Source organism: Haemaphysalis longicornis, unplaced genomic scaffold (genome assembly GCF_048455015.1).
Source record: "Haemaphysalis longicornis isolate Haplotype H1 unplaced genomic scaffold, Haemaphysalis longicornis Haplotype H1 scaffold_1, whole genome shotgun sequence".
In the NCBI taxonomy this organism is placed as follows: Eukaryota; Metazoa; Arthropoda; class Arachnida; order Ixodida; family Ixodidae; genus Haemaphysalis; species Haemaphysalis longicornis.
Window position 1 is genome coordinate 371742185 of NW_027526203.1, and position 18791 is coordinate 371760975.

General features: G+C 45.3%; 1 protein-coding gene across 1 annotated transcript in view; it reads right to left on the reverse strand.

Annotated features, from left to right (window-relative positions):
• The window catches only part of Cngb (Cyclic nucleotide-gated ion channel subunit B), a 73139-nt gene extending 56906 nt beyond the window's left edge, over positions 1-16233 (reverse strand). The window contains exon 1 of the mRNA XM_077686336.1: positions 16105-16233. Within this exon, the coding sequence (XP_077542462.1) occupies positions 16105-16146 (42 nt within the window). The 5' untranslated portion in view covers positions 16147-16233. The remainder of the gene's footprint in view (positions 1-16104) is intronic.
• Positions 16234-18791: the final 2558 nt, after the last annotated feature.

Sequence of the window (18791 nt, forward strand, 5' to 3'; positions counted from 1 at the left end):
AGCACACTCTCAAATTTTAACATGACAAACACTTCTTGCTTGAAAATCACATAGCAGAGTAATGCATTGCAACACAACATAAACAGCAAAAATGTACTCGTAGACAGCACAAATATATCCCATTCTTCACCAATATAAGTTACCTGAGACACAATATTCTCGAATTTTCTTAAACATTTTCCTTCATGTTTTTATATCCTACAAATCGTTTCGGAGAGCATTAAAAAATTCTGACACGTAATGTTTCCTCATTAATTTCCCTTAGTTTGTGTACACTCGCGGCTTCACAAACCTTTCTGTTTTTTCTTAGCGTTCTACTTTTCTTAGCAGGAACTTTGAACTGGTTGCAGAAATAATATCGTGTTAGTACCTAATACCTAAAAAGCTGGCGCACCTGGAGTATACCTAAATAAGAATACTTGTCCTCTATTTTTACATCTTGAAACTTTGTTCCATAAGCAATACTATTTCCTATTCGGTTAATTACCCAGTTTATACATTACTTATGACCTGAGCAGCAACCATACAGGGTAATTTCATAATTCAAAATCCCTTCCGCCAGTGATTTATGTATGGTTCTTCTTAATTTAAATGCATCCTTCCCTTTATAGTTGTGAATCATAGCTGCTACACCCCTTAATTTCTTGCATACAAACAACACATGTTTATTCCACGTGAGGTGTTGGTCAAAGAAGAGGCCTGAATATTTTACCTTGGGCTCTAATGCAAGGGATCTACACTTACAAGAGCTGCATTATGATGTATGCCAATTTATATGCTCATCCAGACAAACAACTTGATGTGGATTTCTGAAGCATACCAATTTTATTTTCTGTAGATTTACAAAAATTGGATTTTGTTTGAACCAATCCATGAGTTTGTGAATGTCATTTTGAAAAGTGTTTGTTCCGCAAGAGTAGTAGGTGATGTTCAGAGCTAGAGCGGTGTCATCTGCATACTTGAACACGTGCGACTTCAGTGGGAGTATGCTAAGATCGGTAACGCATATATTGCAAAGTATGGGCCCTAGTGTGCGGCGCTGAGGCACTCCACATTGTATTTCTTTAGGTACGCTGTACTCCCCATGGAGTTTTGCACATTGAAATCGTTGTGAGAAATACCTCATAACGATTTAAGAAATTGCCCACGAAACCTCAAAGAGCTAAGTTTTTGTAACATCCATTTATGGTTTACTGTATCGAATGCTTTCGATAGGTCTAAAAATAACACTAAAACGGCATCGTTATTTTAAATACAGGCGTTAACGAGGCCCGAAAATTCTTCTAAAAGCAAAATACCGTTTCTTTTTTTTTGTGATACCAAACTGTGCAGGGTTATTTAAGTTGTACTTTTCGCAAAAGGATTGCATTACAGACGCTATATGCTTCTCCACTACATGAGACTATACTGGTAATATTGCAATCGGTCTGTAGTCACCGAGCTCGCATTTTTTTCCGAGTGTGTAAATCGGTCTTACAATAGAAACTTTCATTTCTTTGGGTATGTTTCCCGTTTCAAATATTCCATTAAGAATCCTTAAAAGCGTACGACATTTCGGCGCACGTTAAAGATCCCCACGTGGTCAAAATTAATCCGGAGCCCTCCACTACGGCGTGCCTCATCGCCTGCGTTATGTTGGCGCGTTAACCCCTACAATCAATCAAGAATCCTTAAAAGCACATGTTTTAATCTGCTGTAGTTGCACAACAAGTCTCTTCAAGTCGAATGTTGTCAAATCTGGACGGTTTAAACGGGTTCATTCCGCGGATGATGTTCCAAAGCTCTGCTTCGGTAATCAGCGGCAGATAAGCTGTGTTAGCGCACGCGCGTAGTGTCTTGTACCCAATTCCGTGTGTGTTCTATCTTCGTCCCCATTTTCCATCAATGCCCCAGCGGCTTGTATAAACGTGTAGTTAAATTATTTGCACAACTCACGCGTGTTTCCTTTCGGAAAGTTCTTTCTTATTGTGTCATCTACACTCGCTTGTTTAACTCTTCCCATTTGTTCGTTCGCCATCTTCCACGTTTTCTTACTGTTATTCTTATGTTGGGAAAACTGGGAGAAATGATATTTGCTTTTAGCCCGGCGTATTTTGGCTGTTACCAAATTCAGCGAAGTATGCGACTCTTGCCTCTTTAGCGTATCCTGTGGTTCTTTCCGACATCTTGGCCATGCTTTATCTTTCTAATAACAAAGTTCCATTATTTCAGTTGTGATCCATCGGTTGTTCAATTGTCACTGTTTTAATTTTACACACCGACTGGAACGCTCGTAGATGTCACGCAAAAACTGTGGTTGACTCCTCTGTCATAGGAATCGGTAAAACACGAAAGTGAAACGTGCAGCGAAATCTGCAGCTGAGCATGATTTGCGGGTCGGTGGCTGCATTGTGGGTGTGCTTGGCGAGCGACGTCCTGCTGGCGGGTCGCTTCGGCAAAGGTGTACTGGCGTCATTTCCGTGACGCATATGACGTCAGTGAAATCTTGGTGTATCCCGGCATGAAGCAATGTCGTGTTATAATATAAAACCCTAAAACGAACAACCGTAAGTATAACGTACTGATGATGATTGATGATTGCTATTGGTTTCCCATTTGTAGCGGGGTGATGACATGTCATCTTACCAATAAAGACTAATATACCTATGTTTTATACTCTTGGTTTAATACTAGCGCTGCTTAGAGCAGGTACAAAAAGCTTATTAGGCACAAAATACTTTTTTTTCTGTTACAGGTGGTAACTCTCCTAGGCAATATTTCCCTCTCTGCTTTTCGTCCACCAGCATTCTAATCTCTTTTTCGTTCCCTCGACAGCCTTGAAGTTAACTTCCTCTGTGCTACCCTTAAATCCCAGGGCTTCTGGAAGCCGAATATTTCCCTCATGTAGATTTGGATGGATACCCTCACATTCTAACACAATGTTCCGCATAGTTTCTGTTTCTTTTCCACAGACAACACATACCCCATCATTTTGTGAATACTTCCCAAAAGCTCTTAGTTCGCAAGCAACCTGCTCTAGCCTTTAGCTTTTAGTACTCTTTAGTAGTAAAGGTTGCTTCCCCGCAAGAAGACCCTGTGTGCAGGGGTGCAGCCTTTACAGGCCGCTTTCTTCGTTGTACTAGCGTCAAATCTTTGTGTATCCAGGAATAAAACACTTTCGTGTTAAAATTTCAGTTACCTTAGTGCACAAGCTTATGTGATCCAGAGGCAGCAAGCTGTTCCATTTAGTCTCCCTTATGTAGGCATCAATTTTTTATCGTCTAAATTTTTTTTCATTGTTAACTGCTCAGCATTTTCACTCACTGCCTTAGAAAAGATCGCTAATGCTATAAAGTAATGGCCAGCCAACTTTAGCCTAAGCCCCCCAGACTGGTCTCTTTGCTCCGTTCTACGAGTTATGATATGATATATGCATGATCTGATGATTTGGTTCCTTAAAGGGGCCATTCTCATTCGTAAACTGAATCAAAAGAGGTCATTAGACAAGTTTTGCCAAGTCGTTTTCAGTGTTGATTCCGATTCCAGTCGCTCCCTAATTTACAATACAATACAATATACACGTTTGTTTTATTCGAAAGATTTCATGTAGTATAGTGCCCCCCAGCGCTTGTCCGGAAGCAAACGATGCTTTATTCACAGCGAAATTAATCAATTTAAGGTAAAATTTTGATTCTACCGCCAAATCGCGTGTTTAACGACGTCTGCAATGACATCATATGAACGGTATTCAAGCTAAACTTGGTGTGAAGCGAAGACTTGTTTGCAGTTAGTCGACCAAGATGCCGCCAGTTGGTTCTATAAACGTTGAATGCCGCCACCATACCGCAGCCGGCCATTTTCTGATTTGCTTTGTTTTTGACCGTATTTGTACCTGGCTTGTTTTTGTTGAGGGAGAAAATAATCGTTTCGTGAAATATGGTGCTCGCTCGACAAATATGGTCCCGTAAGACGCCGTCCCTTACGCCAATCGACCAGTGTAGTCTGAAACAACCCCAAAGAGCCGCAGTTCTGCGCAGCTAAAACAAGCATAGTGCGCGCAGTACCAACAGCAGTACGCATCGGTATTTCTACGTTTACGTGTACTTTCGTAACTTCCTCTGTTTACCCCGCCATTCTTACTGCTATAAAAAGAATGTGCCCTAAATTTAAGCGCGAATAGCTCGTTCGGCAAGCTTATGAGCCCTGCCTAATTTGCGTTTGTCGGCCTCAGCCAAGAGCACAGTTGGGCATATGTCACCATAGGTTCTGTTGCGGGAAATGAGCTTGTGGGTCGCATGGTCATCCTCTTTTTTCCTAATTATATAGCTTATTTGAGAGAAGTTTACGTTAAGAATGGTGTCAGCATGATTATAACGAGGCAATCTTTCGAATGAAGCAAACTTGTGTTTTGTCTGCATGGCCCCTTTGAAGTATTATTCCCTTGTGTAGTCACTGGTGAGCGCTGAAAGCCCGAATTCCGATAATGAATTGAGGTAGTCCATTACTGCGGTTTTTTGATTCTTGCATAACATCAATCTTAATATTTCCTATTATTATAAAGTTCTTTTCATTCATCTGACGGTTTAGCATTTATTTCATTTCATCTAAACACAAGTTAATGTTCATATTGGGGGGCCTGTAAATTGCACTTATCGTGTCCGTATTGCTTCTCTTACTGATCGAAATCAGCAATGCCTATGCATATTCAAAGTTTACCCCAGTGGAACCTGACAACCAGTTCTCCTTTACGAATACCAAGATTCCGCCACCTTTTCGATTTTCTCGACACAGCGCCGCTCTCGAATACCCATTAAGTGAAAAAGAAAACTGTCGTTGCGCGTCAATGTTCACTTCAGTTAGAACAATTACATCGACAGCAATCTTTCTTTCATTCATACGTCTGCACAACTGATCCCAGTTTTTAGTAATGCTTCGGATATTGATGGGCTAAATGGTGACGTCTAGTCAACTATCACTGATTGGAGACAGTCCTCCCATTCGTAAACTGAATCAAAAGAGGTCATTAGACAAGTTTTGCCAAGTCGTTTTCAGTGTTGATTCTGATTCCAGTCGCTCCCTCAATTTTCCGCACGAAAATTTTGCCGTTGCTCACCCATACAAACTTGTAGTTTTTTTTTTGCTTGCCAACTTGACGGCATTACCAGAAGAGCTGTTTTTGCGCTGTTGTGAAGTTTTCATTTATGAAGGTTTTTTCGTTCCTGAGTGCCTTTTTCTTTGATATCCACAGGTAGCGTTCCTCTTGGTCTCTGGAGCAAACAATGATAGCCGGAATCTTATTTTGCTTCGCCTTGAGCCTGTGTATCGCTTCGACAGATTGTTTTTCGGGTGCCTTTATTTCCAGCTTACGAATGAGATCTACAAGAACCTGGTGTAAATCCTCTTCTGGCAGCTGGGCTACACCGTGTATCTCAACGTTCTTTCTCCCAGAATACTGCTCAACATTGTTGACTGTAGCCTTTAGCTGCGTTATTTACTCGTCTTTTTCCGCAAGCTTTCTGGAAAGTTCGGTTGACACTTTGTTTAAAGAGTCAATTTGTTTTCCATGTTCGGCGTTCTTCACCAGAAGTTCGTCATACTTAGAGGCTAACAGTTCCATTGATTTTTCAATAGCCTCCATTGTCGTACATTGCATATCGACTTTCTTTTCCAAACCTTCTAGTCTACTTAACTAGCATCTTGCTCATATCAGATATCTGCTTACTCACGTCGCAAGCACCACTGTCTGTAGCTCGCTGAGCGTTCTTTTCATCGCTTTCTTCGGATTCGGATAATGCCTTTGACTCTAACTCTTCGTTTGTGCGTCTTTCACATTTCCAACCACGAACAGCGGCTGATGCCATACTTTTTAGCTTCTTTCTCGGAACACCTAAACATTTTCCCACATGAAACAAGCTACAAACGACATGCTGCACATAATTTTCGAAACCTTTGGAACATGACAAACACTTTTCCGCAGACATACTGAACGGCAAAACACTGCAGTCCAGTGTAGCATAGAATCGGGCCTATGAAAGTATCGCAAACATTTCTTTCCTAGAATAAAAAAAGAACAGTCTCAGCTCCGTTCGATGGTCCACCGGACTGCGAAGGCGACGATCCTTTGAGTTTCTTTTGTAGCTTCCCATCCGTGACGTCACACCGCCTCGTGCACCAACGCAGCAGCTATCTTTTTTTCCTGTAGGCCGGTCTTCATGGCTGTGCAGACCGTCGCTTGACGCCCACTTTTAACCAGGTCCGAAGGCAGGGATGGACGCTCAGCAGGAAAATAGGCAGCAAGGTGACGACGGTAGGTCAGGCGGACGGCAGGCTAGAATAAAAAAAGAGCAGTTACAGCCCCGTTCGATGCTCCACCGGGCTGCGAAGGCGGCGATTCCTTGAGTTGCTTTTGCAGCTTCCCGGCCGTGACGTCACATCGCGTCGTGCATCCAAGCTGCTGCTATCTTTCTTTTCTGCAGGCCGGTCTTCATGGCTGTGCAGACCGTTGCTTGACGCCCACTTCGAAGCCGGTCCGAAGGCAGGGATGGACCCTCATCAGGAAAATATGCACCAAGGTGACGACAGTAGGCCAGGCCGACGGCAGGCCAGAATCAAAAAAGAACAGTCTCAGCTCCGTTCAATGCTCCACCGGACTGCCTGCTCGTCTCGCCAAACACGATTCCACGAGCACTGGCCCACTAATACGGGCCCTTGGAGCAGCACTGAAGTACAAAATGGACCATCTGCAGTTAAATGAGCTTGAGGGTGTTTAGTTTGCCGCTTCTAAGTGTGACCCCCCTGATGCTCCATATGCTCCCGCCCTATATAAGTTAGGTGTTTTCTGGCACTCCCATACCATATGATAGAGAGTGCAGAGCTGGGGGAAGTATTTGCATGTGGATGAACAGGATGTAGGTTTCATCGTGTGCAGTAGTGAGCTGCGCGTGAAAGTGTTGGTTTGTAGGTGGCGTAAGGTTGTGGAGCCTTCTTTTCACAACTTGGGATGCGGGGAGGGATAGCGGAGGCGTTCGAGGTAACAGCGGCTAAGAATGTATTTACCTATTCTTCATATGTCGAAGACCCTGCTGTAGGGGCGTTTTGCTTCTCTCAGGAAAAGGCCCGGTGTAGATGCCCGCTGGCAGTGGCGTGAGTCGCCTCGTTCGGTTCGAGGGAAGGATGGTCTGGAGTCCATGCAGACAACGTGAATGTCATGCATGTTCTTGTTGCTTCGTAGTACGCTCAGAGCTAGTGATTGATTGATTGTATGGTTTAACGCGCCGACGCAACGCAGGCGATGAGGCGCGCCGTAGTGAAGGGCTCCGGATTAATTTTGACCACCTGGGGATCTTTTACGTGCACCGAAATCTTGTACACACGGGCGTTTTTGCTTTTCGCATCCATCAGAAAAGCGGCCGCCGCGGCCGGGAATCGAACCCGCGACCTCGTGTTCAGCAGCACAACACTCTATAGCCACTGAGCCACCGCGGCGGGTGCAGAGCTAGTGCGGAGATGGGTTTAATTCTAGTGCGGAGATGGGTCTAATTCTGTAGTCACAACAGGCAGCCTGTGGGTCGCTGATAATAGTGATTTGGTTTTGGTCAGCTGCAGCTAGCTGCTAATGAGATGGCACATTCTTTTGCGTGTGAGTGTCACTGCAGATTTGTATAGTCGCGGATGTTAGTTCCCGGCCGGCCTGGGCTGTGCGATGATGGTAGCGTGCGGAATCAGTGTACGTGACGTCTGCTGTGTTTTTAACGTTTACGTATGCTCAGATACGCTTCCCTGGTCGGAAACAAACGTATCACCGTCCTGAAGGGATATGCGTTCGCATGAGTGACTTGTGCGGTACTTAAAACACCGCCAGAACTATCGAAAGGAGTGGGTACAAAAGGATTCAGTGTAGTTTGTAAATAACCGTTTTTTGGCGCTATCAAGAAGCAGTTTCGAAGAGTACCGACATTTTTGAAGCTTGCGAATGAAGATGGCTTGTTGCAAGCTTCACTACTTGGGAATATGCTGGATCGTAGTGTCTTGTATAATTTTGGTTAGCTCTTGAACGGCCATGTCAACGGAGGGTGCGTTGTACACAGTGTTCCGGTCCGCGTTGGCAAAGGACAGGTATAGTGTCCCTCAGAAGACAAGTGTAGTGTCCCTTGCTCTCGGAGCGTTCGCTCCGAGAGCAAAATTATCTCTCGAAGAGCTCGCACAGCAGTCACGCGCGGCGGATACATAAGCCGTGGCATCAATAGACGGGTGCCACGCATCAAGGCCACGACGGGACCAGAAAATTGTTTGACAATAACTGAGCTGAAGTTTGTAAAAAAACAGCAGCTAAAACGTTTCCAGTGGGGTTTCGATGCAAAGTAGGGCGCCGGATGCCGTTAAAAGACATGAAATGAAGCAAATGCGCTGCTTCAGAATCTTCGCTGATATTTATCATTGTATACCACAAAGGGCCGGGGCGTTCTCCAAGCAGAAGTATTTTTTAATTGTGTGGATTAGTCTCAGATAAATTCTGAACGGCTGGTGCAAACACGGCATTGTCAAGCGCCGGATATAAATAGTGCACACTTATAAAAACATTTTTTTGTGCCTCTCACTTTCATCCTGCCCAATGAACATTCACTGTACGGCTCTTATTAACGCACTTCTACTGAAGGTATGTGCCCGCGCCAAGAAAGCGTCCGGTTCAGATGAACGTCAAAAAACGTGTGCGTCCATGCTGTGCAGATACAACAACGTTAGTGGTTTCAAGCTTGATGGTCGCAATTCTTGCTTGTATAAGTGGAAGAACTGCCGACTTATCGGCTGACACGCCGCTTTCTGTCAAAAATGTGTGCCTATATCAATGCTTTCTTGGAGCGTCTGCTGCAATTTTAGGCTTTCCAGATCACAAGCACACATGCCGATATTATCCGCGTAAACAGAAATGTTTACCGACGGTGGCACCAAGGATGGAAGCTGTTGCATTACAACGGGGGTCGTAAAATGCTCCTTGTTGTACGTACTGCTCAAGGGCGTGATGTGTGCTCATCTGCACTGACCAGCAGTCGTCAACATGAAAAATTACTCCCACCTCCCCTCGCGGGAACCCCTGTGTAGATGCGACGCATAGGGGGTTCCTTGTTGTTTCCGTTAGGTTGATTCTCCCATCGCGTGAAACGTGCCGCGAACCCCCTGCCGCGGCTATGACGCAACGTGGCGCGGCTATGACGCAACACAATCCAACACAATACACTTTAATCCAATCCGATCCAATCCAATTCAAACCAAGCCAAGCCAATCCAATCGAATCCAATCCAATGCCCCTCGCGAGAGAGTGTTCGCTATCGGAGAGGAGAGGGGGTGAGCGGCGGAGAGCGCAGCTCGCCCGACGAGGAGAATGGGGGAGGGGTGTGGACGGATAACAACGCCGTATGGAGGGACAAGGCGAGTGAATGAGATGCCGTCGCATCTAAAATGTCACGTTCACAGAGGTTACCCTGAATCCAGCGAACCGTTATTATAAAGGCCGTATATAAAAAAACCCGTGGCTGACTGTGTGAAACGCCATACGTATATCGAGTAAATACAGCCCCTATTATCTTTCCCTCCGATTGTTCATCAAGGTCAAGTACAGAACCGAGTGCACTGCGACAAAGCTGAAAACCAGACATCTGTTCGGGAAACTCACGACGCACTCTAGGCCACCGCTGAAGGGATCCCTGGATAATCATTTTCATTACTTAAGCAGTTTATCAGGCTCACAGGGCCGAAAGAGGGCACAGAATAGGCTAGTTTTCCGGGCTTGAAAATAGGAACAACCGTTGCACGCTTTCAAGGTTCCGACGGCACCATCGCGGATGTCCAAGTAGCGTTGTATAAACTAAGGAGAATTTCTATACCTTTAGGGAAATGGCTGGGCTGAATGTCATAACCAATGACCCCTGGTCTGGGAGAGCCCTTTTCATGGCCTCGCTCAGGGCCGATAGTAGCTCGGTAAGGGTGAATGGAGAATATGGAACGTCATGTTCCCAGCTCAGATTGTGTTCTAGGCACTGTGGCAATGCCCCCTCCCCACATTTTGTGATGGTGGGGGGGGGGGGGGGGTCGGGCTAAATCTGCCGTGATGACAAGGTTTCTACTAGGCACGAAATCAAGCAAAACTAGGTCTGCCCCGTCTTGCTCGGTCTCATTAACGAGAACAACAGCGCGCTGAAACGCCGACTTGGCGTATTGCCCTCTTCTGTCTTCACCATTACGCCTCGGTTGCGTTGGCACTGCCTTGTGCTGGGGCACCAAAAATCACAGCGAAGTTGTGCAGCGGTGACATTAGTCACCGTAGACTGTGCGTGGTGCAGGCGAAAGTAAAACGAGACGCCGCACAGGCACCCAGTTCAGGCCGTCGTCGCAACTGTCGTAGATTTTCGTTAAAACCATAAAGTCATCTCGTCTCGGCCAACCGAATTACGTGAAACGCCGTTTATTAGGTCTATAGCTTACGTATGCAGCCTGTATTCCCAACCACATCGGTCCCTTTTCTGATGGAAGCGCGAAAATAAAACATCCGAATGTACTGGGTTTCGACGAACGTAAAGAACGCCACGTGGTCTAGAGTAAACCGCAGCCATCCGCTGCCTCGCAAATGTCAGCCCAGCTGCAGCGCGTAAAACAATTTTTTCTGTTTTCGTTTTAGTAGACTCGCGGCGCAGTTTTGTAAAAGTTGCAACGAATACCAACAGCCTTAAAAAATCTTTGTTAATACGGCTCGTAATTATTGAGGGTGGTTAATACGACTGACGTTCCTAACAGGCTAAAATGTTTTAGCTTATATGAGACAATCCCATGGTTCAATTTCACCGCAATGCACTCATTTGACCAATGAATGCTACCACCCAAGAAAGTTCGCCGAATGACAGCAACGGGCATAAAATGTGATTCAAAAATGTGATCTGTGCTAGCTGAGACACTGCGCAGTGCGGAACGTCGTGCTTGCATGACGCCACAGAGCAGGGCGAACCTTTGAGTCAAAGGGTACTGACCCGCCGCCAAAATTTCAATGCTGGCTGCATGAATTTGTCATTCGAGTGCATTGCGGTGAACTGGAACCACAGGATTGATTTAAAGTAAGTATTCAAGCACCCCATCTGGCTGACTGAGAGGGGATAAGGGAGCGAAGGTGTCAGTGCAGGGAGCGCTTTGGCTGAGCGTGATATTTTCACTCACATAGAAGCGCTCGCGATCAACTCGTCTAGCAGGTACGTGGGAGCCTATAAGATTCGGCAGAGTCACTTATAAGTGTAGGGAAACGAAATCCTTATAACCCAGCGGGGGAAATGTTTTCGAGTAATGTTTCTACATGCATTATCTGCATATTCTGCATTCTCGCTATTCGTGGATGCGACTGCAATGCCACGAGTATTATACCCCTTGTTTTAGCGCAAGAACTTGGCAAGTTCCACATCTAGCGCTGTGGCGATAAAACATTTCGCGTCTCTTTCTTAGCTTTCTTTTCTTCGTCTTTTACCTAGAATTGCTGTGGCAGGAATACTGGCGACACTTCACGCCGCATCCTCCCCAGAACCAGAGTTCTCCGTGGCTGGAGTGCACTTGTTCTACTCACGTGCCGTCCCGTCCCCTAGCTGTCACGTGATATGACGTCAGCGGCGCACGCACTAGGCTAACTCTTGTTCCTCCACTGGAAACGTGCTCATGCAGCATTGTTTCAGAGCACTAGGTTTCCACTCTGAAGGTCCGGGTTCGATTCTCGTACAAACTTTTATGTGCCCAATTTTCTTCTCAAGCTAATTGATATACTTCATCGAAATTATTCCAGATACGGACCTTTCCACAAATTTTGACATTGTTGTCAGTGCTTTTTCTTACTCTTTACAGCTTCGGCCATTTTTGGTACCAGACAACAACACCGCTTTTTAGCACAATGGGGAACTTAAGGCTTTAGCTTTAAAACGCCCAAAAGAGGCGGCATTCGCGACCGCCTGGCTTGCGCTCAAAGGCCAACTTGTCACTCGTGCTAAGCATTTTAAAGTGAAAGCCTTCAGTGCCTCATTGTGCGACAAAGCGGCATTTTTTCCCGGTATAGAAAATAGCGCCGCTGTAAAGAGTTAAAAAAAATGGCAGCATCTCCACTCCGTGGATGATGGCGAGGGTGCGGAGTACGGGGGCTCGAAATGACATCCAGGTTGCGCCCCGAGTGACATCCGAATTGCACCCCGACCATCATTCCATTTGAGCCGTGAGTTGCACCTTGATTATTCGATCCCTAAACGAAACTGCAACTCACGGCTCAAATCGAATTTAGCTTGATTTTCGCTTGATGGTGGTGTGCGCACGGATGGACGCGGATGAACATTGGGAGGTCCCAAGGTACTCCGCACCGTTACAGGCGAGGGAGTGAGCCGTTTGACTCTCGGGTACTAACTCACGGTCGTAGCCCAATGGGTAAGACGACTGACACTAACTCTGTCTGGTCTACCAGACGCAGGCTCGAACCCTGCCGGTGCCTGCGTGATTTCTTGCGTTTGTAAATGCTATGCGCACGGACGCGGACGGACATTGTGCGGTCATAAGGTATTCCGCTCCTAAAAAAAAGCACTAACAATGTCGGAATTTGTGGCAAGGCGCGTATCTAAACTAACGCCTCTCTAAGGTGAAAGTGTACGGGCACTAAAAACGACAAAATGATGCCTTGACACAAGGAGTTCAGATCTGATCGCTGCACCGGATCGTCCCTCTATACCATTTTGATAAGACCCCCATCTCTGCCACCATGGGAGCCCGCAAGCCGGCGTCAAAGCGTTGCTGTATCTTCCGTTGTTCGGCGTGCCTCGATATTTTGTCATCATGCTGGCAGATAGATCCGGCTCCCCGTTTCGGTAAGGTATATATACCCTGCGGATCACGCAGGAAATCTATAGGAGGAAGAGTACACGCGCCCCGGGGTGGGCTCTTATTTACGACGATCATTGAGCGGGAATGGCATATATGTGCCCACGTCGTAACGACCGGTTTCGATCAATGTTCTGATCCTTCCTATAGCCTGGTCGCGGTGAGCGGCAAATCACGTCCGCACCGTGGTAGGCTTCTTGTAGTTTTCCACGAGTCAACAAATAGCGAGGACAAGAATACAGGCTCATTTTTCATCTGTTTCAACGTCGAACGCATAATTTAGAAGGTTATGAACGATTTGCCGTCTTTATATTGGACATTCATTCTCCGTGTGACTTCACATCCTATTTAAGATTTTAATTTGAGAAAGTTTACGCAGCAATCCTGATCCATTTTCCTCCGTCCCGCCAAGCATCTTAAAAAGTTTAAAATTGCGAGGCGGGTTCATACGGAGCGAGGTGCATCTACTGCCGCAGTCTTCACGCACGCGCACAAAGTCAGTGAAGATCCGATTAATAATATTCACATAAGTTTTTTCAGCATTTAGTAGTCAGACTGTTCAGGTAAGCGCGAAATAAATGCTCTTGTTTGTAATTGCGCTATGACGTAATTGCGTATGTTTTGTTTTTGGTACATGGCAAATAAGTTAGTTTGTACGTTAAGGCAAACTTCTGCTTGTAGTCTTTTTTTGTTTCAAAATGCCTGAGGCTTCAAGGGTCACGCGTTGTAGCATTTCTATTATTATTTAGCAGTCGCTTCTCTTCATTATTTTAAAAGTATTTGTTGTAGTGTTCTGCCACGAAAGGCTTCCTGTACTACAACGACTCGTCCTTTAGAGCTTTAAATTAGACATAACATAGCTTCCTTGAAACGTCAAGGTTCCGCTACGCGTGTTTTGCGATATAGTGCCTATTAAATAACAATTAAACTTATTTTTATTCTGGCCACACAACCAAATCGCTCAGAGAGAGCTTTTCATTGAACATACTGGGTGTTCCGACCGCCAAGATTTAAAAAAAAAGAGCAATGGCGTTAGTCGAAAAAAACCTAGGGCATAAAGTTTCCAGTACAGTGGAGTAACGTTCAGTAATTTTTTTGTTAATGAGATTTATTTAGGTAATCTTAATTAATTTCCCAACTTGAGAAGTACTGTCCCAATCATTAAAGTGTCAATGAGGCACTTGTACGTACCCACGAGGGACATCTAACACCGGTATTTTTAGCGAGGTACTAACTGCGTGCTCATTTATTCTTACTGGCAAAGAAACCCCACGAAATATGAAAAATAACACGTGACGGCGCTCCCGCTCGCATTGCAAAGCAGTGCCCTCGAACAGGCTCCCTCTGAGTTAGCCAGAATGAAATAAAAGAAAGAAAGAAGAAATCGCGACCGAGTTTAAGCTTATCTGCCACACGCGCCCCACGAAACTTGTTGCTGCTCCTTCCATGCCATTATCAAGCTGATGAACTGTCTCTTCGGGCGTGTGACAGGCAAAGTAGTCGCTTTCAATCAGCTTATTTGAGGGCGCTGGTTTATGGTGCGGGCGGCAGCGCCGTCACGTGGTATTTTTCGTATTTCACGGGGTTTCTTTATCAGCCAGAATAAATGAGTGCGCAATTAGTTTGTCGCTGAAAATACCGCAGTTAGATGCCTCTCTTGGGTACCTACAAGTGCCTAATTGACACTTTAATGATTGGGACTGTACATCTTGAGTTAGATAATTAATTACAATTAAATCTGATTAACAAATTACTGGAGGCTACTCCTCTGTACTGGAAACATTATGTACTAGGTTTTCTTCGAGTGACGCCATTGCTCTTTGTTTGTTAAAATCTTGGTGCACGATAGCTCGGAACCCCCTATAACGTAGCAATTGGTGATAAATAACCCTTTCCTGGAAGCAGTCTTTTCACCCTCTTAGATATTAAAACTTTCCACGAATATACTCTTCCATCAGTATATTCGATCTGTAAGACTTTACCCAAAGATGCCTTTTGAAGTTTATGGGTCTAATGACACTTTTTTTAAGCGCCTTGAAAAAAAAAAGGAACAAAAAGCAGCTTACATAACATAGCTTCCTTGAAACGTCAAGGTTCCGCTACGCGTGTTTTGCGATATAGTGTCTATTAAATAACAATTAAAATTATTTTCATTCCGGCCACACAACCAAATCGCTCAGAGAGAGCCTTTCATTGAACATACTGGGTGTTCCGACCGCCAAGATTAAAAAAAAAAAAAAGAGCAATGGCGTTAGTCGAAGAAAACGCTGAAGCAGTGATTTGTAAGGCATGTTACCACACGATGAACAGACTGGGACAGAACAACGTGCTCGCAGTCTAAATTTCCAACAGCTAACTTGCTTGCAAGCTAACCCGAAAATTCGGTAATACGTATGCGATATCGGTGTGCCAAAGAAAGGTGTTCACGAGAAGCCAGAAATGTCTTGGTGTGCACACGCTCTGCGAATACACTAAGAGACAAAATGAGGAGCAACCGTGCAAGTTTAATGCAAATATTGTAGGTCACAGCTAGTCCGTAAGCAGGTCAAAAGTGTGGCACCTATTGTGCATAAATCTTAAAGTTTAACAAAAAAAAAAGTGGTTGGTTGTAGTTACAAAGTAACGGAGATGTTAATCCGTTTTCGGCCACCTTGAAAGAAGATAAAATTTACACGTGACAGCATAAGAGACATACGCGCTCCAAGGACAAACACGAGTGCATCGGGCGAACGTTGAACAGGCACCACGAGTCATCGAGAGTGTTGACGCATTTTTTTTCGTTCAACACGCTGATCGACTCGTTTTCACCTGTCAACGTAAAGCACGCTTCTTTCTTAGCGTTCCAGTGGCGAGGGGAAGCCAACCAAGATTCACAAGGCACGCGCGTTTTGAGTGTAAGCCCCGATGTATCCGCGCCTACTCTTTCAAAAACGCTCGCTCCGACGGATTACGCTTTTTTACGTCTGCTTCCAAAGTAAGTCACTTATTAGGCTTAGCCACATAATGCGACCACTGAATTTCATGCACCTAGCAGACGCTGTCTCGCGGAGGCAAATACCAGCGCAGTCGATGTTTTATCGTTCGCACGAGGTTCGCGGTGGGACACAACTGAGAGCAGAGGGAGGCATTTGAGCTTGCAAACTGCATCCCCGTTTCAGGCGTTAGATTGAGGAGGACGAGGTTGAAAGATCACACGGGCGCCTTAAGTGTAGTCGGCGAGCGAAAACTGAACGTACGCACCTTTTCGTCACCGAAGAAGTCCGGCAGTATGTAGTCCAGCATGGCTGGACTAAGCGCTGACCAGCCGCTATCAGGTAATCATGGTTGATTTTCATATGTGCTCCTGTTACGGCTGCCCCGTGCCTGGCGAACGCGCGCAGGACAATAGCTGCGCTCTCTCTGACAGAACGGTGGAGCCATCTTGCAGGAGCCATCGCAGCGTCCCGGGCGCGGCGGCAAGGTTCAAACGGCGTGCATTTCGTGGGCCGTAGCTGAAGCGACTCGGTGCGTAGACGGTTATTTTAAAACTGTAGTTACAAACAACTTTCCGTGTTGTCCGTCTACTTCCGATTCGTAATTTTAGTGCATTGAGCATTGTGGAAAAGCACAAAAAAACACATCGTTAGAAAAATAAGACGAAAAAAAAACATTCAAGGATGGCCAAGTGAAGGTAATGCGACCTACAGTGACCGCTGTTGACGAACAGTTAAGCGATTATGACAATTCCCCAAGGGCAATAATTCATGCCGAACGTCTCAGTACTAGATAAATCACATCATGCCATACGGCATGATTTCTCTACCACAAAAATTTCACTACAAAGCTTTTTAGCAGCGAAGATTTGCGGCAGAAAGAGAACTATAGTACTAGGAAGAACATAAACAGGGTTTACTTGACAAAAATCTCTAACAATAGAGTGAGATGAAACATGTAAAAGGGAACACGCGACACGTTGTCACAGGCACAGGTGTGCGAGTCCCGAGCACAAACGGTTCCAAATAGATTAATCTGCCTCATGGAGTTACAGAAGACCACACAAACACCGCGAAGTTCCTGTGGAATCACTTAATTGATGCTGTGCGGGGTCTTGTTTTTCTTCGTGGCCATGTATGCGGATGTTTATCGTCGCGATATGCTTTCATCTCAAGGTTTTGTTGGCTCGCTTTTCCTCCGACTATTTGTTGACACTGCCGCGGAAAACTCTTTAAATAGACTTACTTTCAATGCTTGTTCCTGCACAACTGTGCGTTTGTAAACATGCCTCTCAGCTGAAAAAAACTTCCCTTTCACGCCTTATACTGACACCTTGCCCATTATGGCTTCATAGCAGAAATATTTTCATGTCTCCGGTGAAATTCTGGGCCAGAACCCCGGAATTGCCAGAGGAAAATTTAAGGTCTGTGCTCATTCCGACATGCGCCGTGATGCCGGCGACCAGCACTTGGCGACGAGCACACACGCCGAAAAAAAGTGTTAAACTCTGTAGTTCATAAAGCGCGGAATCCAAACTTCGATCCCTGTCACGGGAAATTTCATTCAGGAAAGCAGCCTTTTATACGGGAAAAATCTATCTGACTCAACTATGTCACATTAAAGTTAGTACTGTTTACGTGAACAATGGGCTTCTTTGATCTCTGGAAATTGAAGAACCAAGTTGATCCAATTTTATACAAACTCTATTCAATCCAGAGTTTATACAATAATGCAACACTACGGTATCTTTAAAGCAAGAACCGCGCCCCAGTCTTGGGACTTGTTTTTCGGTTTTCGCGGGATAGTATACGGGCGTTTTAATTAATAAACCCAAACTGTACCCCTACGGTAGGCCTCAGAGCCTCAATGTTGCTTAGGCGTAGTCTACCTCTATTTTGGAGTGGCTAATTAAATAGCAGCTTGTCAAAACTATTTATTTTTAATTACAGGATGCAATATAATTCGTCTGGCTGCCTAGGTCGACTCAACAAAAATGCGACACAAGCCACATTTTTTCTCTAAGGTCAGATCAAGTAAGCGATCAAATTTATTCGCCATCAAAAGGTTAAGATGTCCGAAGCGTGACCGCCCTGAAGTGGCTTGTATTTGAAGCGACTTGACACGGGGCTGTACCACCCACCCACAGGCTGCAGGCAGCATTTGAAAACCAACATGTATGGCAAAATGCTACCGATCTCCTTCAAAAACCCATGTATTTGCACAAAATTTGACACCCCGTGTCGCTAAATTCATGTTCTGAAAGCGCTGTTGTTACTGTCAATTACAGGCTTTACACGGCCCCGAAAGCGCCTTCAAGTCTTGATGAGGTCGTCCTGATTCCTGCGAGCTCGGACTTCTGGGTGCCAAGTATATATTTGCAGGTGGTCTCCCGTTCAACGGCGCGCACATACATCTATTAACTCCAGCAAGCTATAGGACAACGTGGTAGGACGTGGTCACAGACATTTCAGACATCTACTTTGGTGCGACAGAAAGCACATGTGCGCATGCATGCGAGAGCCTTGTAAATTTCTTCATGAACCACACGGCGGATGGTACGTCCATCGAGTTCCAGTTGCTTCGCAATAACTTTGATCGATTTGCTACAGGGTCGTCAATGGCGACGTTCTTAGCTTGTTCGGCAAGATCGATAATTTCCACTGGACCCTGTTGTTAGTATCGACCGCCTACTGAGTCAAGCAACTTTTTCCCGACATTGAAGGCATATGATCTTGCCACATTGAAACAAATGCTAATCCTTCAACCACCGTGGTCGGCGGGGGTGAGAGAAGGGAGGTATAGGTAGGCAAAGCTTCTCGCGCGTTGTTTTTCAAACATAGCTTGAAATAACTGACTTGAACGCGCGATGTGTGTATGCTAAACGCTAACAATAATTCTAACCTTAAGCAGCTTAAGTGATGGTAATGATAATGACCTGAATTCGCGTTCGCAAG